Source organism: Hydra viridissima, unplaced genomic scaffold (genome assembly GCF_058129835.1).
Source record: "Hydra viridissima isolate aposymbiotic clone 2 unplaced genomic scaffold, HvirCarnegie_v1 scaffold_2, whole genome shotgun sequence".
NCBI classification, from domain to species: domain Eukaryota; kingdom Metazoa; phylum Cnidaria; class Hydrozoa; order Anthoathecata; family Hydridae; genus Hydra; species Hydra viridissima.
The window spans coordinates 25,598,285-25,624,832 of record NW_028324301.1 but is presented as its reverse complement, the minus strand read 5'-3'; the positions used below and the strand labels follow the sequence as shown (position 1 = coordinate 25,624,832).

Below are 26,548 nucleotides of genomic sequence, written 5' to 3'. Positions count from 1 at the left end.
CGAAAACTTTCAATAAGCAAACAAAGCAACAACTTTCCTTTCGAGTTTTTTACATTTTAAACAAAAGACAAACAAAGAAAAAAAAAACAAACAAAAACAAAAACAAAAAAACAAAACAAAAACAAAACAGAAAAGGGAGAATGAGTGAGTCGACTGATTTCGCTCAACTGTCTTAAACGAGAAGTCATAAACGTTTGCTTGTGCCAGCAAGTTGCAAATTAAGTTGTTAATGAGCTGCACCGCAAAAACTTAACCCACAGTTTATTAAGCATATTAAGCCTTTGCTGACATGTTAAGACATTTTAAGCCTTTGCTATTATCATGAGGCTTTTTTGCTCCACGAGCCAAAAAAGTACGCTAGAGTTGTTGACAAACTGCATCGCGGTCGAAAAGTGTAATTACGCCAACACTTTTATCCGTTTAAGCATTTCGTTTTCGCACGAACAACAATTAAAGCAGCTCGTTGAGCTTAACGACGTTCGTATTTTTTTTCGAAGCCAAAACTTCGGCTATAAGTAGAGTGAAGAGGCACTTCGAAAAACAACAAAGCTGTTCGCAGTCGATAGCAACGAGCGACAACATCTCTGCGAGTCTGGCATCAAGGTAAACATTTTTTTTTACATTTTCATTTGTTAGTGCCACTTTTGTGTACATTATGTATTCAAAAATTTCTTGCTGACGCTAGATTTTTCGTTTTCAATGAACAACAGTTGCAACCTCTAGTCGTTTGCTAAAACAGCTTGCTAGGACAACCAAATCAATCATATGTTGTGAAAATTTCTTTTTGTTCAACTGACTAAGGAAGATCGAGCGAACGCTTTTTTTTTTTATAACTTGTTTGTATCATATTGCTATTAAGAAAACAGCGTTGTGTATACTAAACGTGACATAATTGGCAATTATCCGTAACTAAAAATAAGATAGAAATTACAAACTTGATACCATATTTTAATTACTCTAACAAAACTAGACGTCATCGCGTGAGAAAATAAATGTTTATGACACATAACCTATTTTTTTGTTTTTTTTTTTCTTCTCTTTTTTCCTTTTAATCTCCTTTCTTTCGTCCAAAAAGCGTTTTGATTTTTGCCTCGCCACAAGCGATGAAATCGATAAAAAAACCTGCTCGGACATTCTCAATTCTCAACAACAAAAGCAATCAAAGTTCTAGCTCTCGAGCACGTGCGCCAACAGGCTGATGAAACCGTTCAAATATGCTCGATCGCTAGAATTTAAAAAAAAAAAAAGAAGCAAACCAGAAACAAACCAAAATAAAAAAAAAACAAAAACAAAAATGGACATCTTTAGAACGCTTAAATTTTATAAAATATTTTCCTCTGCGTTTTTAACCAGCTAAACTGTCGTAAAGTTTTTTCGGTGCAGTTCATTTAAAAAACTTAGTTTTCAACTTTTAAACGTTTTAGACTTCTCGTTTAAGGCAGTCGAAAGAAATGAGTCGACTTGCTCTCTCTCTCCCTTTTCGGTTTTGTTTTTGTTTACTTGTTTTTGTTTTTTCTTCGTTTGCCTTCGTTTGCCTTTGTTTGCCTTTGTTTGCTTTTGGAAAAGTTGTCGCCATGCGAGACTTAGTTTTTTTTTGGCTCAATTTGTGATTAAGTGAAGTTCTAGTCTTGAAAGTGTGCAAAGTGTGGGCCAATCTGGTGGCTGGAGTGATGACACGTGAATGCTGGAAATTCCAGACTTTGAGCGGATTCAGCGTACATAGAAAGAAAATGTAACATTCACGTGGGTCTCTCCTAAGCTTGCCATTGGTCGGTCTGCTGGCCTTAAGTACCCCCCCCCCCCCCCTCAACGTCACGTTTGCTCAACTTTCTCGGTCTTTGGCGCCCAAAGAAAGCTCGAGGAAGGATAAAAATGGCGAGGTTTCGGTACTGCGTTTTCTGTTTTTCCTATTTGTTTTTGTTTGTTTGTTTGTTTCGTTTGTTTGTTTATTTATTTAATCGTTTTTTTGTTTGTTTCGTTCGTTTGTTTGTTTGTTTCGTTTGCTTCGTTTGTTTTGTGATGTTTTGTTTTCCCTTCTTGATGGCACAAAACAGAAGCAAACAAGACTTTCGGTTATATTCGGTTATATTCGGTTCAATAAAAGTTTGTTGGTTTCTGCACAACAACAACAACAACAAAAGTCCCTCTGTCCCTCAAAAGCAGTTTCTCCTCTGTCCTAAAGAAGAGCCTCTTTGTAATCGATCTTGTCTGAATGCAGCTCTCCTTTTGCCTACAGGTTTTTATTCCAACCCTTTTGTTGTTGTTAGTGCCATGTTGTTGTTATTGTTATACTCTGTAAAAGCAGTTGTTGCTGTTGTACTTGTTTGTTGTTTCTAAAGACACTGTTGTTGCTGCTGTTAGCGCTGTTAGTAATCACCCACTTGGCTTGTATTTTTGTTTCTTGTTTTTGTTTTTTGTTTTATTTATAAACACTCTCTGAGTAAGTGATGCTGTTGCTGTTGTTGTTGTTACAGTTGCAATGAGTGTTTGTTAATGTTCCCCCACTTGGCTTGTTTATAATCTATTTTATTTTATCAACACTCTCTGAGTCAGTGATGGTGTTGCTGTTGCTGTTGTCGTTATTATGCTTGCAATGGGAGTTGTTACTGTTCACCCACTTTGCTTGTTTTGTTTTTGTTTCTTTATTTTATCAACACCCTTTGAGCCAGTGATGCTGTTGCTGTTGTTGTTGTTATAGTTGCAATGAGTGTTGTTAATGTTCACCCACTTTGCTTGTGTTTTTGTTTTTGTTTATCAACACCCTTTGTGTCAGTGATGCTGTTGCTGTTGTTCTTATTACAGTTGCAATGAGTGTTTGTTAATGTTCACCAACTTGGCTTGTTTATAATCTATTTTGTTTTATCAACACTCTCTGAGTCAGTGATGCTGATGCTGTTGTTGTTATTGTGCTTGCAATAAGTGTTGTTAATGTTCACCCACTTTGCTTGTTTTGTTTGTGCTTTTGTTTTTCTTTATCAACACCCTTTGAGTCACTGATGCTGTTGCTGTTGGTGTTATTATAGTTGCAATGAGTGTTAATGTTCACCCACTTTGCTTGCTTTATTTGTTTGTTGCTTTTTTTTTTATCAACACCCTGCGAGTTAGTGATGCTGTTGCTGCTTTTGTCATTTTACTTGTATTTATAGTTGTTACTGTTCAGCCACTTTGCTTGTTTTTTAATCTGTTTTATTTTATCACCACACTCTGAGTCAGTGATGATGTTGCTGATGCTGTTGTTGTTATTTTACTTGCAATGATAGCTGTTACTGTTCAGCCACTTTGCTTGTTTTGTTTGTTTGTTTGTTTGTTTTTTTTATCAATATCCTCTGAGCAAGTGATGCTGTTGCTGTTGTTGTTGTTATAGTTGCAATGAGTGTTTGTTAATGTTCACAAACTTGGCATGTTTATAATCTATTTTATTTTATCAACACTCTCTGAGTCAGTGATGCTGATGCTGTTGTTGTTATTATGCTTGCAATAAGTGTTGTTAATGTTCACCCACTCTGCTTGTTTTGTTTGTGCCTTTGTTTTTGTTTATCAACACCCTTTGAGTCACTGATGCTGTTGCTGTTGGTGTTATTATAGTTGCAATGAGTGTTAATGTTCACCCACTTTGCTTGCTTTGTTTGTTTGTTGCTTTTTTTTTTATCAACACCCTGCGAGTTAGTGATGCTGTTGCTGCTTTTGTCATTTTACTTGTATTTATAGTTGTTACTGTTCAGCCACTTTGCTTGTTTTTTAATCTGTTTTATTTTATCACCACTCTCTGAGTCAGTGATGATGTTGCTGATGCTGTTGTTGTTATTTTACTTGCAATGATAGCTGTTACTGTTCAGCCACTTTGCTTGTTTTGTTTGTTTGTTTGTTTGTTTTTTTTATCAATATCCTCTGAGCAAGTGATGCTGTTGCTGTTGTTGTTGTTTTAGTTGCAATGAGTGTTTGTTAATGTTCCCCCACTTGGCTTGTACTTCTGTTTTCTGTTTTGTTTTGTTTTTGTTTTTTTTGTTGTTTTTTTTCTCAACACTCTCTGAGTAAGTGATGCTGTTGCTGTAGTCGTTGTTATAGTTGCAATGAGTGTTTGTTAATGTTCACAAACTTGGCATGTTTATAATCTATTTTATTTTATCAACACTCTCTGAGTCAGAGATGCTGATGCTGTTGTTGTTATTATGCTTGCAATAAGTGTTGTTAATGTTCCCCCACTCTGCTTGTTTTGTTTGTGCCTTTGTTTTTGTTTATCAACACCCTTTGAGTCACTGATGCTGTTGCTGTTGGTGTTATTATAGTTGCAATGAGTGTTAATGTTCACCCACTTTGCTTGCTTTGTTTGTTTGTTGCTTTTTTTTTTTATCAACACCCTGCGAGTTAGTGATGCTGTTGCTGCTTTTGTCATTTTACTTGTATTTATAGTTGTTACTGTTTAGCCACTTTGCTTGTTTTTTAATCTGTTTTATTTTATCACCACTCTCTGAGTCAGTGATGATGTTGCTGATGCTGTTGTTGTTATTTTACTTGCAATGATAGCTGTTACTGTTCAGCCACTTTGCTTGTTTTTTTTTGTTTTTGTTTTGTTTGTTTGTTTGTTTGTTTTTTTATATATCCTCTGAGTTAGTGATGCTGTTGCTGATGCTGTTGTTGTTATTATGCTTTCAATGAGAGCTGTTACTGTTCACCCACTTTGTTTGTTTATAATCTGTTTTATTTTATCAACACTCTCTGAGTCAGTGATGCTGATGCTGATGCTGTTGTTGTTATTATGCTTGCAGTGAGAGTTGTTACTGTTCACCCACTTTGCTTGCTTATTGTCTATTTTATTTTGTCAACACTCTCTGAGTCAGTGATGCTGATGCTGATGCTGTTGTTGTTATTATGCTTGCAATGAGAGTTGTTACTGTTCACCCAATTTGCTTGTTTTGTTTTTTTATTTGTTTTTTTGTTTGTTTTTGTTTTGCTTGTTTTTTTTTATCAATACCCTCTGAGTCAGTGATGCTGTTGCTGTTGTTGTTGTTGTTATAGTTGCAATGAGTGTTTGTTAATGTTCCCCCACTTGGCTTGTACTTTTGTTTTCTTTTTTGTTATGTCAACACTCTCTGAGTCAGTGATGCTGATGCTGTTGTTATTATGCTTGCAATGAGAGTTGTTACTGTTGTAGTTATGTCTGTCATTTGTCCTTGTTAGCAAGTTCTATTTGCCCTCTCTTGCCTTTTTTCAACACAGTTTCTTTCTTTGAGTCATATGGTTGCGAGATCCTCTCAAACTCCATCTCTTTATTTATTTGTTTCTTTTCTTTTTCTTTTTTTTTTTCTCATTCTCCTTCTCATAATAGCAATCACTGCTGCCACCATGCATGTAATGCTAGTTGCTCTCATTCTTTTTCATTTGCTAGTGGAAACTTTGTTTCTTCTTGTTGCTCTCTTTTCTTTCTTTTTTTCTCTTTTGCAGAGGATTCGAAAAAACACAGCTCTTCCCTGCAGTTGTAAACATTCCAGGATTGGATGCAGGCAGAAGAAAAAAACTCTCACTGACTGGTTTCCTTTTTTTAGCAAAAACCGTTGCAAACAAACACCTGAACATGTCTTCTTCACAAGAAAACAACTCTGTTGTTGCTTCTTCTCCAAACTCTAAAGCAAAAAAAAAGAAAAGAAAGCAGTCACAAGAACAGAGAGACTTAAAGCTCAAAAACAAAGTCAGGGCCGCATTAGTTGCAGCGTGTGGCTCCGTAAACAGGGTTGTACCTTTCTATGGTACCAAGAAGAGGTACGCTGTTAGCTGTCCGATGCCTTTGTGCAAACATTCGTCCACAAGCATTAAAAGACACTTGACTAAAAAAGATCATTCTTGGACTTTGGATGAAGCTTCCATCTTTTACTCTGCAATGGTCAGGAAGTTTCAGCATGCTCGTCTCGAACGCAAGTCCGGCTGTCCAAAACCTTACCCCTGTTTGCAATGTTGGAAGTATTACGACCGACTGGACATACACTTGAAAGAGACTCATTTCTACGATTCCAAGATGATCAAACAAAAGATTGCAGAGGCAAAGCGATACGACAACGAGAAGCTCTATGTCCCTCAATTTATTCGACCTGCCTTCTTTGGTATTAAGCCAGTAGCTGAACAAGCGTCTGCATCAGGCTCTGCATCCTCTGCTCCTGGGCCTTCCTCCTCTTTTTCTTCTCCGGTTCTTTCCTCTGATCCTCTTTTAAGCTTGCCCTCACCAGTTGCTGGTTCGTCCGAGGCTCCTTCTGCAAACCAATGCACCTCTGTAGAAAACAAAGAGCTGAACACCGAATCCGTCCTTGACTCTGATTTCGATTCCTTAGAGCACTTGGTTTCCAGCTCCTATGTCTTGACCGAAGAAAAGAGACTCTTGTTTCAGCTGGACAAAGATGCTTTTCACTTTTATTACCAGTCAGCAGATGAGCTCTTCAGAGACTTTGAAAAGTGGCTTGTGGTAGCCAACAACAACACTTGGTCACAAGCAAAGATCTACAAAAATGCAGTTGTGGAAATATTGACTTGTTGTGACAGCACGTTGACGCTGCACCCAAACGCCCTCACCAATTCCAATGTTTTGGAGGATAGATACTTCTCCTTGCACTTTAAGAAAATTCAGCTCAATTCCAAGCTGAGTGAACTTGACCAAACAAAAGCCATGTCTTGTCACACGTTGTACAACCGCCTCGTCTCCCTTTGTCTCCTGTTTCGTTTCAGTGAAGCCAGAAACGTCTATTTCGGACTTTCTCATGAGGCCATCCGACGTTTGCGCTGCAAGGTGGATGAGTTGCGAAAAGTGCTGAGGCCCTTTCGTTCTTTGAGGAGGAGCCTTGTGAAAAGAAGAAAAAGCATCAACATCATCAATGTCAGTTTGCTGACCGAATATGGCAAGTCTGCATACGTAAGAGACTTAGTGGAATCGATTAGAAAGGCGTCTCTTCCGCTGACTAGAGACAATGCTGTGTCTCTACGAAACCATCTTCTGCTCTCTGTCACTGTAATTAACAGTTTAAGAAAATCTAACATTGCTCTTTTAAACATTAGAGACTACATGGCTGCTGAGAAGAGTGAGTGTGGATATTGCATTGTGCAAGAGCGCTACAAAACAGCATACAAGTACGGAGCCAAAAACATTCTAGTGCCGAACGACTTGAAAGTGTTGATCGATATTTATTTGCTGAGATACAGAGACCTTCTTGTCAACGACTCTCACTACATGGCTGCAGACACCAAGACTGTTTTGGAGTTGAGCGACTGCTACAGGCCCCTTTTTCCTTCGGTGAGAGCCAACAAAGACGAAGGTGTGACACTAGGTGCAACTAGAGTGCCTGTTTACCAGATGGGTTCCTCTGCTATCACCTCTAGCCTGACGTCCTGCTTCAGAAAAAGCCAAGTAAACATTCCCATGAAGCGTCTTACTCCCACTTGCATTCGCGGTTCGATAGCCACTTACTTTGCCAACAACAGCAAAGAAGATCGCGAGCGGTTTGCTACACTCTACATGAAGCACAGCAGACACACAATGGATAGCTTTTATGTGTCCCAGTGGAACGCTGCAGAGGAGTTGCGCTTTGCCCTGGGCATCGGACAGTCCTTCGGAGTCATAGAGTCTTTGACTGTTGAAAAGTCTGAGAGACCACCAAAGGAGGAGAAGGATGTGATGGACTGGCTCCGAACTAATGCAGAGGAGTACGGTTTTCATGATGTTGAGGACATTTTTGAGGAAGATTCAGACTCCGGTTCTGACTCTGAAGAATGTGCTGCTACTTTCGGTTGTACCACAGTGGTTCCATTTTCTCCAGCTGTAGAAAACAATGCTCCTTTAGAGGACAGCAACGAACATGTTGTAGATTTCTTGTGTGAACCTAGCTCAACTCCTGTTTCGTCTGTTCCTTCTGAACAAACAATCGCTGGTCCAGTTCTTGAACTATCCTCTGCTCTTGCACAACTAGTTCCTAATGAACAAGCTGTTTGTATGGATGTAGATCAGACTCTAGCTGTTCCTGTTGGCACAGCTTGTTCTCCTCTTGCATTAACATTATTTCCTGATGAACCGGATTTTATTGAACACCATGCACAACTTTCTCCAGTTTACTTTAGTGAGCAAGTGGTTGCCAAACCTGTTTCTGCTGCTCCTGCTCAACAAGTTGCTTTCAGTCCTTCAAAAGAGGTCTTTTCTGTTCTGCTGGAAACAGTGTCTAATGTTGCTTCACAGCAAGATAATCTTATGGCTGTCACACGTGTTTTCCATGCTCCTCCTGAAGCTGCTCTTCTTGAACCTGCTCTTCTTGAACCTGCTCTTCTTGAACCTGCTCATAAGCAAGTGGTTGCCAAACCTGTTCATGTTGCTCCTTCTCTGCAAGTTGTTTTTAATCCTTCAAAAGAGGTCTTTTCTGTTCCTCTGGCTCCTAATCTTGTTGCTCGTCAGCAAACGATGGCCAAACCCAGTTTGTTTCTTTCAGCTGTTCCAGTCCAACAGGCTGGTACTGTTCTTGAAAAACAGCCCTCACCTGGTGCTGTTCAATCTGTTGGTAGTCTATTTAGCCAAAGTCTTGCTTGTACATCCAGAGGTAAATTCTTTTTGATTTTTGATTTTTATGCAAATCTCAACACGCTTTCAAAAAATAAAAATGCCCAAATTAACTCCTTGCCCTATTGTTATTGTTAAAGCTGTAAAAAAAAAAAAAAAAAAGAAAAACAATAAAAAAAACAAAAAAAAAAACAAAAAAAACAACACAGAAGTGTGTATGTATTTGTTGCAGGACTAATTCTGTGATTGCTTAAATGTTTACACAAGTGAATGATACTAAAACTGATTATGTTTTAGAAGTAAAAGATCCAAGAAGAAAAAAAAATCAAGTTGGAAATGCCATCTTTACTCAAGAACACATCGGTAATGTAAAACCTAATTTATACAAACATATATAAACACAAACCTCTTCTTGCACAATTTCAGATGGTTAACTGTTAATAAAAACTAGCCATCATTGCTAAGTGCACTTTTAGAAAGTTGTGTCTACCCGATTTCTAATGATGAAGTTAGAAACATCACCGTTAGAAACATGCACAGCTTGTTATTATCTCTAACACTTAGAACTGTTGATGGTTTTTTTTATGCATTAGAAAAATGAACATGGTTTTATTTTATTTTCAGGATCAACTCAGCCAAGAACAAAGGAAAACAAAGCAGAAGTTAGCCAATGCCAATTAGGTAATCTTTCAAAAACCAGTTATTGCTATCAGTGCAAACAATAAGGTCAACAAAAAAACAAATAAAAAAACAAACTTAATCTTGTCATGCTTCAGAACCAATGAATATTCGATTTAATCTATTTGTGTTATGACTTGAGTTTGTAAAATTTTAGATGAAATAGTTGAAAAGCTGAATGCTTGCCCTGGCCACAACGAATGGTTCAACACCAGAAGTTTTTCCTCGATGTGCAGCTTTAGTGTTGGCATACATCTTGCAAGACGTGTTTACAGATGTAAGCTCAAGTTGCTCGTACAAAGATTACCTTGGCATCTTGGCAAATCATAGCAGTGACAAGCTCATTCATGTCTTGCAAAAGTACTCCTACCGAAGCCATATTAAAGACAAAATTAAAACATGAAGCTAAAAATTCAAAAAGAGGGTAGTTTAGAAAAGTTTGTTCAATATGGCAATATAGTGAGACCATTTATGTAGTTTAGAAAAGTTTGTTCAGTTTGGCAATAAAGATGGGCCTTTTGTGTAGTTTGTTTTCTCTATGCTTTTGCAAATATATTTATCTGTTTCGCTAAATACATAATAAACAAGAAGTTCTGTTAACTGTTCTCACATTTCTTATTTAAAGATAGTTCAAACTTTTTTTATCTTTAAAAAAAAAAAAAAGTCGTTTTGTTATTCTGTTAACACTTTTAATAGAGTTGCATTTAGAATTACTTCTGATGTTTTTAAGAGTTTGTTAAAAAGCAATTAATATTTTCTGTGATGTTAAACTGCATAAGTGAAATTTAAAAAGGAAAACTGCTCCAACCATTTTTCGGAAAAAGAAATCAAAAAGTTCCTTATTTTAAAAGATCTAGACATCCATTTCTTCTTCAGCAAAATAGCGAGGCTTTTTTTATGAACTTCTTACTCTCTATTTTTTCATATATTTACACAAGGATTTTATTAAGTTCAATGTAAACATACATAGAAGTATATTATGTTTTTTTTTTTGTTTGTTTTTTTTTTATGGTGTCTAACTTTTTGTTTCACTTCTATTTTATTTTACGTTTATCTTGTATTTTATCATGCCTTATTGGTTTTTGCGTTTTGTGATGTCAAGCTGCGTAAGCTAAACTTAAAAGAGGAAAACTACGCTAACTTTTCTTTGAAAAAATATTCAAAAAGTACCTTAAAAGAGAAAGCACACGAATTTAAAAAGTTGTATCTTGCCATCCAATTCTTCTTCTGCAAAGTAGTGAGGCTTTTTGCTCTCTAATTTATCTCTATTTACGCAAAGGGTTTTATTTCAATGTAAACACGTATAAAAGAATACTTTGTTAAAAATAATGTTAAAGGAGTTGCGTAAAAAAAACGTCTGAATAAACTTTCTTTACAAAAAAAAAACAACTAAGAAACAAGCGCGCCCTAGAAAAACCAGATCGCGATTCACTAAGTCAATAGACGAAAGAAACAAACTTTAAAAAGTCTTTCTAGACAACAAATTCTATTTTTGGCAATGCAGTTTTGTATTTATGCAACCTATCTTTTGTTTCACTTCTACTTTATTTTACGTTTACCTTGTATTTTGTCTTGCCTTTTTGCGTTTTGTGATGTCAAGCTACATAATCTAAACTTAAAAGAGGAAAACTAGGCTAGTAGAATATTATGTGTTGGTTTTATATGCAGCTAACTTTAGTTTCATCTATATTTTGTTTTGCGTTTATCTTATATTTTATCTTGTCTTTTTTGAGTTTTGTGTTTTGTGATGTCAAGCTACATAAGCTAAACTTTAAAGACCTTTTTTTTGAAAAACTATTCAAAAACTACCTTTAACAAAGTAGCGAGGCTTTTTATGCACTTTTACTCTCTAACATACCTATATTTGCGCAGAGGATTTTATTTAACTCAATGTAAACATACATAGGAAAAATATTGTTACCCGTTTATTTTATGCAGCCTAACTTTAGCTTCATCTGTATTTTATTTTACGTTTATCTTATATTTTATTTTGTCTTTTTGAGTTTTTGTGCTTTGTGATGTCAAGCTACATAAGCTAATGTTAAAAGAGGAAAACTACGCTAACCTTTTTTTGAAAAACTATTCAAAAACAACCTTTAACAAAGTAGCGAGGCTTTTTTATGCACTTTTACTCTCTAACATACCTATATTTGCGCAGAGGATTTTATATAACTCAATGTAAACATACATAGAAAAATATTGTTACCCGTTTATTTTCATGCAGCCTAACTTTAGCTTCATCTACATTTTATTTTTACGTTTATCTTATATTTTATTTTGTCTTTTTGAGTTTTGTGTTTTGTGATGTCAAGCTACATAAGCTAATGTTAAAAGAGGAAAGCTACGCTAACCTTTCTTTGAAAAACTGTTCAAAAACTACCTTAGACATAATCTAGATTTAAAAGAGGAAGACTACGCTATTTTTGCTTTGAAAAAACTTTCGAAAACCACCTTAATCGATAGAGATAGCACACGATTTTAAAATGTTGTATCTAGTGATCCACTTCTTTTACACCAAAGTAGCGAGGCTTTCTATGCACTTTTTACTCTCTAACATAGCTATTTTTGCGCAAACGATTTTATTTATTTCAATTTAAACATGCCTAGTAGATTATTATGTTGTTGGTTTTTTATGCAGCCTAACTTTAGTTTCATCTATATTTTATTTTGCGTTTATCTTATATTTTATCTTGTCTTTTTGAGTTTTATATTTTGTGATGTCAAGCTACATAAGCTAAACTTTAAGAGGAAATTTACGCTAACCTGTCTTTGAAAAACTATTCAAAAACTACCTTTAACAAAGTAGCGAGGCTTTTTATGCCTTTTTACTCTCTAGCATACCTATATTTGCGCAGAGGGTTTTATTTAATTCAACTTAAACATACCTGTTAGATTATTATGTTGTTGGTTTTTTATGCAGTCTAACTTAAGCTACATCTATTTTTCATTTTACGTTTGTCTTATATTTTATTTTATCTTTTTGTGTTCTGTGATGTCAAGCTACATAAGCTAATGTTAAAAGAGGAAAGCTACGCTAACCTTTCTTTGAAAAACTATTCGAAATCTATTTTTGAGATAATCTAGATTTAAAAGAGGAACACTACGCTAATTTTGCTTTGAAAAAACTCTCGAAAACTACCTTATTCGATAGAGATAGCACACAAGTTTAAAAAGTGTATCTAGTCATCCACTTCTTCTACAGCAAAGTAGCGAGGCTTTCTATGCACTTTTACTCTCTAACATTATGCATTTTACTCTCTATTTTTGCGCAAAGGGTTTTATTTAATTCAATTTAAACATGCCTAGTAGATATTTTATGTTGTTGGTTTTTTATGCAGCCTAACTTTAGCTACATCTATTTGTCTTATATTTTATTTTATGTTTTTGTGTTCTGTGATGTCAAGCTACATAAGCTAATGTTAAAAGAGGAAAGCTACGCTAACTTTTCTTTGAAAAACTATTCAAAATCTACCTTTGAGATAATCTAGATTTAAAAGAGGAACACTACGCTAATTTTGCTTTGAAAAAACATTCGAAAACTACCTTATATTTTATCTTGCCTTTGTTAGTTTTGTGTTTTATTATGTCAAGCTTCATAATCTAATCTTAAAAGAGGAAAACTGCGCTAAACTTTCCATTGAAAAAGTACTCAAAAAAGGACCTAAATCGATATAGATAGCTCACGATTTTAAAAAGTTGCATATAGTCATCTTCTTCAGCAAAGTATCGAGGCTTTTTATGGATTTTTACTGTCTAACTTTCCCATATTTGCGCAAAGGAATTTATTTAGTTCAACTTAAACATGCCTAGTAGATAATTATGTTGTTTGTTTATTATGCAGTGTAAACTTTGTTTCATCTATATTTTACGTTTATCTTATATTTTATTTTGTCTTTTTGAGCTTTTGTGTTTTGTGATGTCAAGCTACATAATCTAAACATAAAAGAGGAAAACTACGCTAACCTTTCTTTGAAAAACTATTCAAAATCTACCTTTAACAAAGTTGCGAGGCTTTTAATGCTTTTTTACTAACATACCTATATTTGCGCAAAGGATTTTATATAATTCAATTTAAACATGCCTAGTAGATTATTATGTTGTTAGTTTTTTATGCAGCTTATCTTTAGTTCATTTATATTATGTTTTAGGTTTATCTTATATTTTATCTTATCTTTTTGAGTTTTGTGTTTTGTGATGCCAAGAATTTTAAGCTAAACTTAAAAGAGGAATGCTACGCTAACCTTTCTTTGAAAATCTATTCATAAACTACCCTAGACAAAAGCTAGATTTAAAAGAGGAAAACTACGCTATTTTTGCTTTGAAAAAACTTTCGAAAACCACCTTAATCGATAGAGATAGCACACAATTTTAAAAAGTTGCATATAGTCATCCACTTCTTCTGCAGCAAAGTAGCGATGCTTTTTATGCACTTTTTCTCACTAGTTTGCTTATATTTACGCAAAGGAATTCATTTAATTCAATCCAAGCATATATAGAAGATTATTATGCTATGATTTTTTTTTTCTTTTATGCAGCCTAACAATTATTTCACCTATATTTTATTTTACGATTAACTTTTATCTTACTTTTCTTTTTTGAGTTTTGTGTTTTGTGATATCAAGCTACATAAACTAAACTTTAAAGAGGAAAACTACGCTAACCTTTCTTTGAAAACTATTCAAAACTACCTTTAACAAAGTAGCGAGGCTTTTTCTCTCTAACATACCTATATTTGCGCATAGGATTTTATTTAATTTAATGTAAACATACCTAGTAGATTATTATGTTGTTGGTTTTTATGCAGTCTAACTTTAGCTTCATCTGTATTTTATTTCACGTTTATCTTATATTTTATTTTGTCTTTTTGAGCTTTGTGTTTTGTGATGTCAAGCTACATAAGCTAAACTTAAAAGAGGAAAGCTACGCTAACCTTTCTTTGAAAACTATTCAAAATCTACCTTTGAGATAATCTAAATTTAAAAGAGGAACACTGCGCTATTTTTGCTTTGAAAAAACTTTCGAAAACTACCTTATTCGATAGAGACAGCACACAATTTAAAAGTTTTGTATCTAGTCATCCACTTTCTTCTACAGCAATGTAGCGAGGCTTTTTATGCACTTTTACTCTCTAACATACCTATATTTGCGCAAAGGATTTTATTTAACTCAATGTAAATATACATAGAAGAGTATTGTTACCCGTTTATTTTATGCAGCCTAACTTTAATTTCATCTATATTTTATATTGCGTTTACCTTATATTTTGTCTTGCCTTTGTTAGTTTTGTGTTTTGTTATGCTAAGCTTCATGATCCAATCTTAAAAGAGGAAAACTGCGCTAACTTCTCATTGAAAAAGTACTCAAAAAGGACCTAAAATCGATATAGATAGCTCACGATTTTAAAAAGTTGCATATAGTCATCTTCTTCTTCAGCAAAGTATCGAGGCTTTTTATGGACTTTTAATCTCTTATTTACCCAAATTTGCGCAAAGGACTTTACTTAATTCAACTTAAACATGTCTAGTAGATTATTAAGTTGTTTGTTTTTATGCAGCCTAACTTAGTTTCATTTATATTTTATTTTACGTTTATCTGATATTTTATCTTGTCTTTTTGTGTGTTGTTTTGTCAAGCTACATAAGCTAAACTTAAAAGTGGAAAACTACGCTAACCTTTCTTTGAAAATCTATTCAAAAACTGCCTTAGACATAAGGTAGATTTAAAGAGGAAGACTGCGCTATTTTTGCTTTAAAAAAACTTTCGAAAAATACCTTAATCCATCGAGGTAGTACACGAATTTACAAAGTTGTATCTAGTCATCCACTTCTTCTATAGCAAAGTAGCGAGGCTTTTTATGCACTTTTGAGTTCTAATTTATCTCTGTTTACGCAAATGGTTTTTGTTTATTTCTGTGTAATGATATACAAAAGAGTATTTTGTTAAAGATTATGCTGCAGGAGCTGCGTAAAAAAACTCTGGTGACCTTTCCTTAAGAAAAAAAGCAACTGAGAGGCATGTGCGCTTTAGAAAATTCAAATCGCGATTCACCAAATAAAAGACGAAAAGAACGAACTTTAAAAGCTCTACTAGACGTTTGTGTTTAATGATAGGCAATGCAGTTTTAGATTTTATGCAGCCTAACATTTGTTTCATCTATATCTTATTTTACGTTTATCTTATACTTTATCTTGCCTTTTTGAGTTTAGTATTTTGTGATGTCATGCTAAATAAGCTAAACTTTGCTAATTTTTATTTGAAAAAATATTCAAAAACTACCTGAATTATAAAGCTAGATCTAAAGGAGGAAAACTACGCTAACTTTTCTTTAAAAAAATATTTAAAAACTACCTTAAACATAAGCTATAATCCAAAAGAGGAAAACTATGCTAACTTTTCTTTGAAAAAATACTCAAAAACTACCTTAAACATAAGCTAGATCTAAAAGAGGAAAACTACGCTAACTTTTCTTTGAAAAAATACTCAAAACTACCTTAAACATAAGCTAGATCTAAAAGAGGAAACCTACGCTAACTTTTCTTTGAAAAAATATTCGAAAACTACCTTTAAACATGATTTAGATTTAATAGATGAAAACTACGCTAACATTTCTTTGAAAAAACATTCAAAAACTACCTTTAAACATGATTTAAATTTAAAAAAGGAAAACTACGCTAACATTTCTTTGAAAAAATATTCAAAAAGTACCTTAATCGAAAGAGATAGCACGCGAAATTAAAAAGTTGCATCTAGTCATCCGTTTCTTCTTCATCAAAGTAGCGAGGCGTTTATGCACTTTTTATTCTCTAATTTATCTCTATTACGCAAATGGCTTTTGTTATTTCAATGTAAAACTTTTCAAAAGAGTATTTTGTTAAAGATTATGCTGCAGGAGCTGTGTAAGATAACTCTGGTGACCTTTCTTTAAGAAAAAGCAACTAAAGTAGATGTGCGCCTAAGAGAATCCAAATTGCGATTCACTAAATTAAAAGACATATACAACAAACTTTAAAAGTGAAACTATTTTTACAAGCGTATTTGGTAAAGATGAAATGTTCTTATGACATTTTAACGTTACGAAAAGGATTTTCTTCAGTTCAAATATTTATTACAATTTAAAGTGTTAAATAATGTTACAGAAACGACCTAAAACGCCTGTTGTATTAATTTAAACGAACAAATAGATAAAAAAAAAAGAAAAACTATCATTAAAAAAAAAAAGAAAAAAAGAAAAGAAATAGAAGTTGAGGAAAAATAAAAATAAGACTTCTAACAAAGAGCTCTTCTTTTTATTTTTCAGATTTTAGATGCTTAATTCCTTGAATGAAAAGTTGAACTGATGACCCACTACTAAGGTTGTTCCTAGCCTTCCGTTCTCAACTAGGCCATTCTGAGAGGCTGTTTGATTAAGTACCGTTGATAGTAGTATCGCACGTAAGAGACTTCTAAAACTCTGATTATTAATTCCTTGAATGAAGAGATGACTTCATACTCACTAACGAGGTTGTTCTTAGCCATCCGTTCTTAAACTAAGCAAAACAGTGAAGTTGTTTGATTAAGTATCACAGTTTGCTGATTTGCACATGCACCATTGCCGAAACTGTGATGCTGGTTCCTTGATTGGATTGAAGAAGCTCATCACCATGCTTTTTACAAGCTGTCCGTTGTTATGTTTTGCAATTCAGTGGTTCTGTTTTGCAATTCATTTTCTGTTTGTTTAAGTATCATCGATGGTGGTGTCGTGCATGCAAACTTTCCGAAACTCTGATGCTTGTTTTTCTTGAATGGAGAGATGAGCTTATACTTTAGGTGACTTTTAAAACTGCAGTAATTAGTGCCTCGAATGGAAAAACGAACTCATTCTTTACAGACCAAGGTTGTTCCTGGCCATCCGTTAACATACTAGGCAACAGTACAGCGAAGCTGTTTGTTTTACAAGCTTTTGTCGTTTCGAGAAATCACTACATTAAGCATTCGATGGTGATACACGACTGATGGCCAGGTTCTGATTTTCGAATGAAAAGAAGAGTCGCATCCGACCACCGGTCGGCTTTCGACGCAAAACAGCTGTACACACTCGTCCAACGTCCAGTGACTAACTGTTGCAACGAGAAAGTTAGCTTTATTTGTCGTGCAGATTGTCCGCTTTGACGTAAAATGCTAGAAATTTGCTGAACGCTCGGTTTGCGCCGCCCAAGAGTCATTCTGTTTCTGCGTTGCCAGCGTCTGTCGGCTAAATACAACTGTAGACTCCGCGCAAGCTTTTTCACCGCAAAAGTTGTACAGAGCCACACCGAAGGCTAAAATCGACTTTAAGGTCGAAGGTTAAAATCGACCCTAGAGCTTTGAAAACGACGTCACGAAATTTTCAAGTACATCATCGAAGAAAATTACGGCGGCCAGATGCGACTCTTAGTACTAACTCTTCTAATCTTAGTACGTTAAGCATTCCAGTCGAGAGATCAGACGTTTTTTCGTCACCTAAGAGACCGGCCGATCCGTTTGCGACGCTGCGGAAAGAAAGAAGATGGCAAACCACAGGGTTGTTACCGTAACAAACCTCCGTGAGTACCTCCATCTCGAATGGCTTTTGGGGAAACGTTCGTTTTAAACTCAAAGGGATGGTTGTTAAAGCTCACAAAAGCCTGGTTAACGATTTTCTAACGGCAGAGACCGTGTTTACAATGGATGCAGGCCGTTTGCCCGAGCCCAAAGCGCAAGACCTTTCGGAGAACTCCTCTAGGTCGATGCAACGAAACTACTAGACGCGTGCACCTAGCGGCACGTTACAACCGAAGGACGCCCCTCGTGGACACTATACGAACGCAATTTTTCATTGTCCCCAGGCTTCCAAACCGTAACCTCATCCCCCTCCAATCCTAACCCCGTAATTCTCTTACTCCTTCCCCCCCCCCCCCCCCACCCCTACCCCTCTTAAAAAAAAAAAAAAAAAAAGAAAAGAAAAAAAGAAAAAAGTTTCCTTCTCTCTTTTTTTCTAGCTTTTAGCCGGCCCTCCGCTAGAAGGGAATAGGGAGTAACGAAGGTTTGACATCAAAGTAGCGTTTCGTATAAGATTTGCTTGGCAAAATTTGACAATTTTTATAAAAGCCAAGCACTAGTTCAAACTGGAGATAATAAAACGAAATCGAATGATCTCACTTCTCAAACCACTGAGCTGCCATTGGTCGGCAGTTTCATGTTTGGAGACTATTGAGCTGCCATTGGTCGGCTGTTTAATCGTTGCGATTGGTCGGCAGTTTTATCGTTGGAGACCATTGAGAGATATAAAAGGCACTTTTTTTTTTTTTGAGCACAACATTAAACGCTATATCGTTAGATCTTGTTATAAAGGCACCCTTAAAATGCCGAATTGAAAAAAAAAAACAAAAACAAAAACAAACAGAAAAAAAAAATGAAATCGAAACGGGCATTCTTTTAAGCATAACGTTAAAAGCTAAATCGTTAGAGGTTTTATTAAGAAGGCACCTTTAGAATGCAAAAGACAAAAACGGAAAGTTTTGCTTTCCTGGCCACAAGCGATAAAATTGTTAGTAAAACGCACTCTAGCATTCTCACGTTCCAGACGTGACCAATGTTCGAGTAATCGAACAGGTCCGCTCAACCGTGAATGAAAGCGGAACTAACACACACTACCAACTAGTCACTGTGTTGGTCTGCTGAAATTACAACAGTCCATGAAAAGTATCTCGTAGAAAAGTCCTAATTTTGGATCATGGGCGGGCTGCTCAAATGAGCACTCTGCCCAATTGAAACAAAGGAAAAAAAAAAAAAAAAAAAGAAAAAAGAAACCGAAACGGGCATTCTTTTGAGCATAACGTTAAAAGCTAAATCGTTAGATGTTTTATTAAAAAGGCACCTTTAGAATGCGATGTCCTCAAATATTTTCCTCGATATTTTAATAAGTAAACAAAAACAAAACTAAGTCTTGCAACTGGCGAAAACTTTCAATAAGCAAACAAAGCAACAACTTTCCTTTCGAGTTTTTTACATTTTAAACAAAAGACAAACAAAGAAAAAAAAAACAAACAAAAACAAAAACAAAAAAACAAAACAAAAACAAAACAGAAAAGGGAGAATGAGTGAGTCGACTGATTTCGCTCAACTGTCTTAAACGAGAAGTCATAAACGTTTGCTTGTGCCAGCAAGTTGCAAATTAAGTTGTTAATGAGCTGCACCGCAAAAACTTAACCCACAGTTTATTAAGCATATTAAGCCTTTGCTGACATGTTAAGACATTTTAAGCCTTTGCTATTATCATGAGGCTTTTTTGCTCCACGAGCCAAAAAAGTACGCTAGAGTTGTTGACAAACTGCATCGCGGTCGAAAAGTGTAATTACGCCAACACTTTTATCCGTTTAAGCATTTCGTTTTCGCACGAACAACAATTAAAGCAGCTCGTTGAGCTTAACGACGTTCGTATTTTTTTTCGAAGCCAAAACTTCGGCTATAAGTAGAGTGAAGAGGCACTTCGAAAAACAACAAAGCTGTTCGCAGTCGATAGCAACGAGCGACAACATCTCTGCGAGTCTGGCATCAAGGTAAACATTTTTTTTTACATTTTCATTTGTTAGTGCCACTTTTGTGTACATTATGTATTCAAAAATTTCTTGCTGACGCTAGATTTTTCGTTTTCAATGAACAACAGTTGCAACCTCTAGTCGTTTGCTAAAACAGCTTGCTAGGACAACCAAATCAATCATATGTTGTGAAAATTTCTTTTTGTTCAACTGACTAAGGAAGATCGAGCGAACGCTTTTTTTTTTATAACTTGTTTGTATCATATTGCTATTAAGAAAACAGCGTTGTGTATACTAAACGTGACATAATTGGCAATTATCCGTAACTAAAAATAAGATAGAAATTACAAACTTGATACCATATTTTAATTACTCTAACAAAAACTAGACGTCATCGCGTGAGAAAATAAATGTTTATGACACATAACCTATTTTTTTGTTTTTTTTTTTCTTCTCTTTTTTCCTTTTAATCTCCTTTCTTTCGTCCAAAAAGCGTTTTGATTTTTGCCTCGCCACAAGCGATGAAATCGATAAAAAAACCTGCTCGGACATTCTCAATTCTCAACAACAAAAGCAATCAAAGTTCTAGCTCTCGAGCACGTGCGCCAACCAGGCTGATGAAACCGTTCAAATATGCTCGATCGCTAGAATTTAAAAAAAAAAAAAGAAGCAAACCAGAAACAAACCAAAATAAAAAAAAAACAAAAACAAAAATGGACATCTTTAGAACGCTTAAATTTTATAAAATATTTTCCTCTGCGTTTTTAACCAGCTAAACTGTCGTAAAGTTTTTTCGGTGCAGTTCATTTAAAAAACTTAGTTTTCAACTTTTAAACGTTTTAGACTTCTCGTTTAAGGCAGTCGAAAGAAATGAGTCGACTTGCTCTCTCTCTCCCTTTTCGGTTTTGTTTTTGTTTACTTGTTTTTGTTTTTTCTTCGTTTGCCTTCGTTTGCCTTTGTTTGCCTTTGTTTGCTTTTGGAAAAGTTGTCGCCATGCGAGACTTAGTTTTTTTTTGGCTCAATTTGTGATTAAGTGAAGTTCTAGTCTTGAAAGTGTGCAAAGTGTGGGCCAATCTGGTGGCTGGAGTGATGACACGTGAATGCTGGAAATTCCAGACTTTGAGCGGATTCAGCGTACATAGAAAGAAAATGTAACATTCACGTGGGTCTCTCCTAAGCTTGCCATTGGTCGGTCTGCTGGCCTTAAGTACCCCCCCCCCCCCCCCCTCAACGTCACGTTTGCTCAACTTTCTCGGTCTTTGGCGCCCAAAGAAAGCTCGAGGAAGGATAAAAATGGCGAGGTTTCGGTACTGCGTTTTCTGTTTTTCCTATTTGTTTTTGTTTGTTTGTTTGTTTCGTTTGTTTGTTTATTTATTTAATCGTTTTTTTGTTTGTTTCGTTCGTTTGTTTGTTTGTTTCGTTTGCTTCGTTTGTTTTGTGATGTTTTGTTTTCCCTTCTTGATGGCACAAAACAGAAGCAAACAAGACTTTCGGTTATATTCGGTTATATTCGGTTCAATAAAAGTTTGTTGGTTTCTGCACAACAACAACAACAACAACAAAAGTCCCTCTGTCCCTCAAAAGCAGTTTCTCCTTCTGTCCTAAAGAAGAGCCTCTTTGTAATCGATCTTGTCTGAATGCAGCTCTCCTTTTGCCTACAGGTTTTTATTCCAACCCTTTTGTTGTTGTTAGTGCCATGTTGTTGTTATTGTTATACTCTGTAAAAGCAGTTGTTGCTGTTGTACTTGTTTGTTGTTTCTAAAGACACTGTTGTTGCTGCTGTTAGCGCTGTTAGTAATCACCCACTTGGCTTGTATTTTTGTTTCTTGTTTTTGTTTTTTGTTTTATTTATAAACACTCTCTGAGTAAGTGATGCTGTTGCTGTTGTTGTTGTTACAGTTGCAATGAGTGTTTGTTAATGTTCCCCCACTTGGCTTGTTTATAATCTATTTTATTTTATCAACACTCTCTGAGTCAGTGATGGTGTTGCTGTTGCTGTTGTCGTTATTATGCTTGCAATGGGAGTTGTTACTGTTCACCCACTTTGCTTGTTTTGTTTTTGTTTCTTTATTTTATCAACACCCTTTGAGCCAGTGATGCTGTTGCTGTTGTTGTTGTTATAGTTGCAATGAGTGTTGTTAATGTTCACCCACTTTGCTTGTGTTTTTGTTTTTGTTTATCAACACCCTTTGTGTCAGTGATGCTGTTGCTGTTGTTCTTATTACAGTTGCAATGAGTGTTTGTTAATGTTCACCAACTTGGCTTGTTTATAATCTATTTTGTTTTATCAACACTCTCTGAGTCAGTGATGCTGATGCTGTTGTTGTTATTGTGCTTGCAATAAGTGTTGTTAATGTTCACCCACTTTGCTTGTTTTGTTTGTGCTTTTGTTTTTCTTTATCAACACCCTTTGAGTCACTGATGCTGTTGCTGTTGGTGTTATTATAGTTGCAATGAGTGTTAATGTTCACCCACTTTGCTTGCTTTATTTGTTTGTTGCTTTTTTTTTATCAACACCCTGCGAGTTAGTGATGCTGTTGCTGCTTTTGTCATTTTACTTGTATTTATAGTTGTTACTGTTCAGCCACTTTGCTTGTTTTTTAATCTGTTTTATTTTATCACCACACTCTGAGTCAGTGATGATGTTGCTGATGCTGTTGTTGTTATTTTACTTGCAATGATAGCTGTTACTGTTCAGCCACTTTGCTTGTTTTGTTTGTTTGTTTGTTTGTTTTTTTTATCAATATCCTCTGAGCAAGTGATGCTGTTGCTGTTGTTGTTGTTATAGTTGCAATGAGTGTTTGTTAATGTTCACAAACTTGGCATGTTTATAATCTATTTTATTTTATCAACACTCTCTGAGTCAGTGATGCTGATGCTGTTGTTGTTATTATGCTTGCAATAAGTGTTGTTAATGTTCACCCACTCTGCTTGTTTTGTTTGTGCCTTTGTTTTTGTTTATCAACACCCTTTGAGTCACTGATGCTGTTGCTGTTGGTGTTATTATAGTTGCAATGAGTGTTAATGTTCACCCACTTTTGCTTGCTTTGTTTGTTTGTTGCTTTTTTTTTTATCAACACCCTGCGAGTTAGTGATGCTGTTGCTGCTTTTGTCATTTTACTTGTATTTATAGTTGTTACTGTTCAGCCACTTTGCTTGTTTTTTAATCTGTTTTATTTTATCACCACTCTCTGAGTCAGTGATGATGTTGCTGATGCTGTTGTTGTTATTTTACTTGCAATGATAGCTGTTACTGTTCAGCCACTTTGCTTGTTTTGTTTGTTTGTTTGTTTGTTTTTTTTATCAATATCCTCTGAGCAAGTGATGCTGTTGCTGTTGTTGTTGTTTTAGTTGCAATGAGTGTTTGTTAATGTTCCCCCACTTGGCTTGTACTTCTGTTTTCTGTTTTGTTTTGTTTTTGTTTTTTTTGTTGTTTTTTTTCTCAACACTCTCTGAGTAAGTGATGCTGTTGCTGTAGTCGTTGTTATAGTTGCAATGAGTGTTTGTTAATGTTCACAAACTTGGCATGTTTATAATCTATTTTATTTTATCAACACTCTCTGAGTCAGAGATGCTGATGCTGTTGTTGTTATTATGCTTGCAATAAGTGTTGTTAATGTTCCCCCACTCTGCTTGTTTTGTTTGTGCCTTTGTTTTTGTTTATCAACACCCTTTGAGTCACTGATGCTGTTGCTGTTGGTGTTATTATAGTTGCAATGAGTGTTAATGTTCACCCACTTTGCTTGCTTTGTTTGTTTGTTGCTTTTTTTTTTTATCAACACCCTGCGAGTTAGTGATGCTGTTGCTGCTTTTGTCATTTTACTTGTATTTATAGTTGTTACTGTTTAGCCACTTTGCTTGTTTTTTAATCTGTTTTATTTTATCACCACTCTCTGAGTCAGTGATGATGTTGCTGATGCTGTTGTTGTTATTTTACTTGCAATGATAGCTGTTACTGTTCAGCCACTTTGCTTGTTTTTTTTTGTTTTTGTTTTGTTTGTTTGTTTGTTTGTTTTTTTATATATCCTCTGAGTTAGTGATGCTGTTGCTGATGCTGTTGTTGTTATTATGCTTTCAATGAGAGCTGTTACTGTTCACCCACTTTGTTTGTTTATAATCTGTTTTATTTTATCAACACTCTCTGAGTCAGTGATGCTGATGCTGATGCTGTTGTTGTTATTATGCTTGCAGTGAGAGTTGTTACTGTTCACCCACTTTGCTTGCTTATTGTCTATTTTATTTTGTCAACACTCTCTGAGTCAGTGATGCTGATGCTGATGCTGTTGTTGTTATTATGCTTGCAATGAGAGTTGTTACTGTTCACCCAATTTGCTTGTTTTGTTTTTTTATTTTGTTTTTTTGTTTGTTTTTGTTTTGCTTGTTTTTTTTTATCAATACCCTCTGAGTCAGTGATGCTGTTGCTGTTGTTGTTGTTGTTATAGTTGCAATGAGTGTTTGTTAATGTTCCCCCACTTGGCTTGTACTTTTGTTTTCTTTTTTGTTATGTCAACACTCTCTGAGTCAGTGATGCTGATGCTGTTGTTATTATGCTTGCAATGAGAGTTGTTACTGTTGTAGTTATGTCTGTCATTTGTCCTTGTTAGCAAGTTCTATTTGCCCTCTCTTGCCTTTTTTCAACACAGTTTCTTTCTTTGAGTCATATGGTTGCGAGATCCTCTCAAACTCCATCTCTTTATTTATTTGTTTCTTTTCTTTTTCTTTTTTTTTTTCTCATTCTCCTTCTCATAATAGCAATCACTGCTGCCACCATGCATGTAATGCTAGTTGCTCTCATTCTTTTTCATTTGCTAGTGGAAACTTTGTTTCTTCTTGTTGCTCTCTTTTCTTTCTTTTTTCTCTTTTGCAGAGGATTCGAAAAAACACAGCTCTTCCCTGCAGTTGTAAACATTCCAGGATTGGATGCAGGCAGAAGAAAAAAACTCTCACTGACTGGTTTCCTTTTTTTAGCAAAAACCGTTGCAAACAAACACCTGAACATGTCTTCTTCACAAGAAAACAACTCTGTTGTTGCTTCTTCTCCAAACTCTAAAGCAAAAAAAAAGAAAAGAAAGCAGTCACAAGAACAGAGAGACTTAAAGCTCAAAAACAAAGTCAGGGCCGCATTAGTTGCAGCGTGTGGCTCCGTAAACAGGGTTGTACCTTTCTATGGTACCAAGAAGAGGTACGCTGTTAGCTGTCCGATGCCTTTGTGCAAACATTCGTCCACAAGCATTAAAAGACACTTGACTAAAAAAGATCATTCTTGGACTTTGGATGAAGCTTCCATCTTTTACTCTGCAATGGTCAGGAAGTTTCAGCATGCTCGTCTCGAACGCAAGTCCGGCTGTCCAAAACCTTACCCCTGTTTGCAATGTTGGAAGTATTACGACCGACTGGACATACACTTGAAAGAGACTCATTTCTAACGATTCCAAGATGATCAAACAAAAGATTGCAGAGGCAAAGCGATACGACAACGAGAAGCTCTATGTCCCTCAATTTATTCGACCTGCCTTCTTTGGTATTAAGCCAGTAGCTGAACAAGCGTCTGCATCAGGCTCTGCATCCTCTGCTCCTGGGCCTTCCTCCTCTTTTTCTTCTCCGGTTCTTTCCTCTGATCCTCTTTTAAGCTTGCCCTCACCAGTTGCTGGTTCGTCCGAGGCTCCTTCTGCAAACCAATGCACCTCTGTAGAAAACAAAGAGCTGAACACCGAATCCGTCCTTGACTCTGATTTCGATTCCTTAGAGCACTTGGTTTCCAGCTCCTATGTCTTGACCGAAGAAAAGAGACTCTTGTTTCAGCTGGACAAGATGCTTTTCCACTTTTATTACCAGTCAGCAGATGAGCTCTTCAGAGACTTTGAAAAGTGGCTTGTGGTAGCCAACAACAACACTTGGTCACAAGCAAAGATCTACAAAAATGCAGTTGTGGAAATATTGACTTGTTGTGACAGCACGTTGACGCTGCACCCAAACGCCCTCACCAATTCCAATGTTTTGGAGGATAGATACTTCTCCTTGCACTTTAAGAAAATTCAGCTCAATTCCAAGCTGAGTGAACTTGACCAAACAAAAGCCATGTCTTGTCACACGTTGTACAACCGCCTCGTCTCCCTTTGTCTCCTGTTTCGTTTCAGTGAAGCCAGAAACGTCTATTTCGGACTTTCTCATGAGGCCATCCGACGTTTGCGCTGCAAGGTGGATGAGTTGCGAAAAGTGCTGAGGCCCTTTCGTTCTTTGAGGAGGAGCCTTGTGAAAAGAAGAAAAAGCATCAACATCATCAATGTCAGTTTGCTGACCGAATATGGCAAGTCTGCATACGTAAGAGACTTAGTGGAATCGATTAGAAAGGCGTCTCTTCCGCTGACTAGAGACAATGCTGTGTCTCTACGAAACCATCTTCTGCTCTCTGTCACTGTAATTAACAGTTTAAGAAAATCTAACATTGCTCTTTTAAACATTAGAGACTACATGGCTGCTGAGAAGAGTGAGTGTGGATATTGCATTGTGCAAGAGCGCTACAAAACAGCATACAAGTACGGAGCCAAAAACATTCTAGTGCCGAACGACTTGAAAGTGTTGATCGATATTTATTTGCTGAGATACAGAGACCTTCTTGTCAACGACTCTCACTACATGGCTGCAGACACCAAGACTGTTTTGGAGTTGAGCGACTGCTACAGGCCCCTTTTTCCTTCGGTGAGAGCCAACAAAGACGAAGGTGTGACACTAGGTGCAACTAGAGTGCCTGTTTACCAGATGGGTTCCTCTGCTATCACCTCTAGCCTGACGTCCTGCTTCAGAAAAAGCC

At 35.9% G+C, this 26,548-nt stretch overlaps 1 protein-coding gene across 2 annotated transcripts; it reads left to right on the top strand.

Annotated features, from left to right (window-relative positions):
- The first annotated feature begins 1,814 nt into the window (after positions 1 to 1,814).
- LOC149892613 (uncharacterized) lies at positions 1,815 to 8,843 on the top strand. 2 transcript variants are annotated; one of them, XM_090080058.1, is made up of 2 exons: positions 1,815 to 1,886; positions 5,544 to 8,843. In XM_090080058.1, exon 2 carries the CDS (start codon positions 5,573 to 5,575, stop codon positions 8,660 to 8,662), a length of 3,090 nt encoding a protein of 1,029 aa, XP_089936184.1. In that variant the 5' UTR covers positions 1,815 to 1,886; positions 5,544 to 5,572; the 3' UTR covers positions 8,663 to 8,843. The 2 variants fall into 2 exon arrangements, with proteins under 2 accessions (XP_089936184.1, XP_089936186.1); XM_090080060.1 differs by having other exon boundaries at positions 1,834 to 1,880.
- Positions 8,844 to 26,548: the final 17,705 nt, after the last annotated feature.

What these genes read in the sequence shown, in the direction of transcription:
- LOC149892613 (XM_090080058.1), top strand. Translation starts at nt 5,573, where the DNA reads ATGTCTTCTTCACAAGAAAACAACTCTGTTGTTGCTTCTTCTCCAAAC.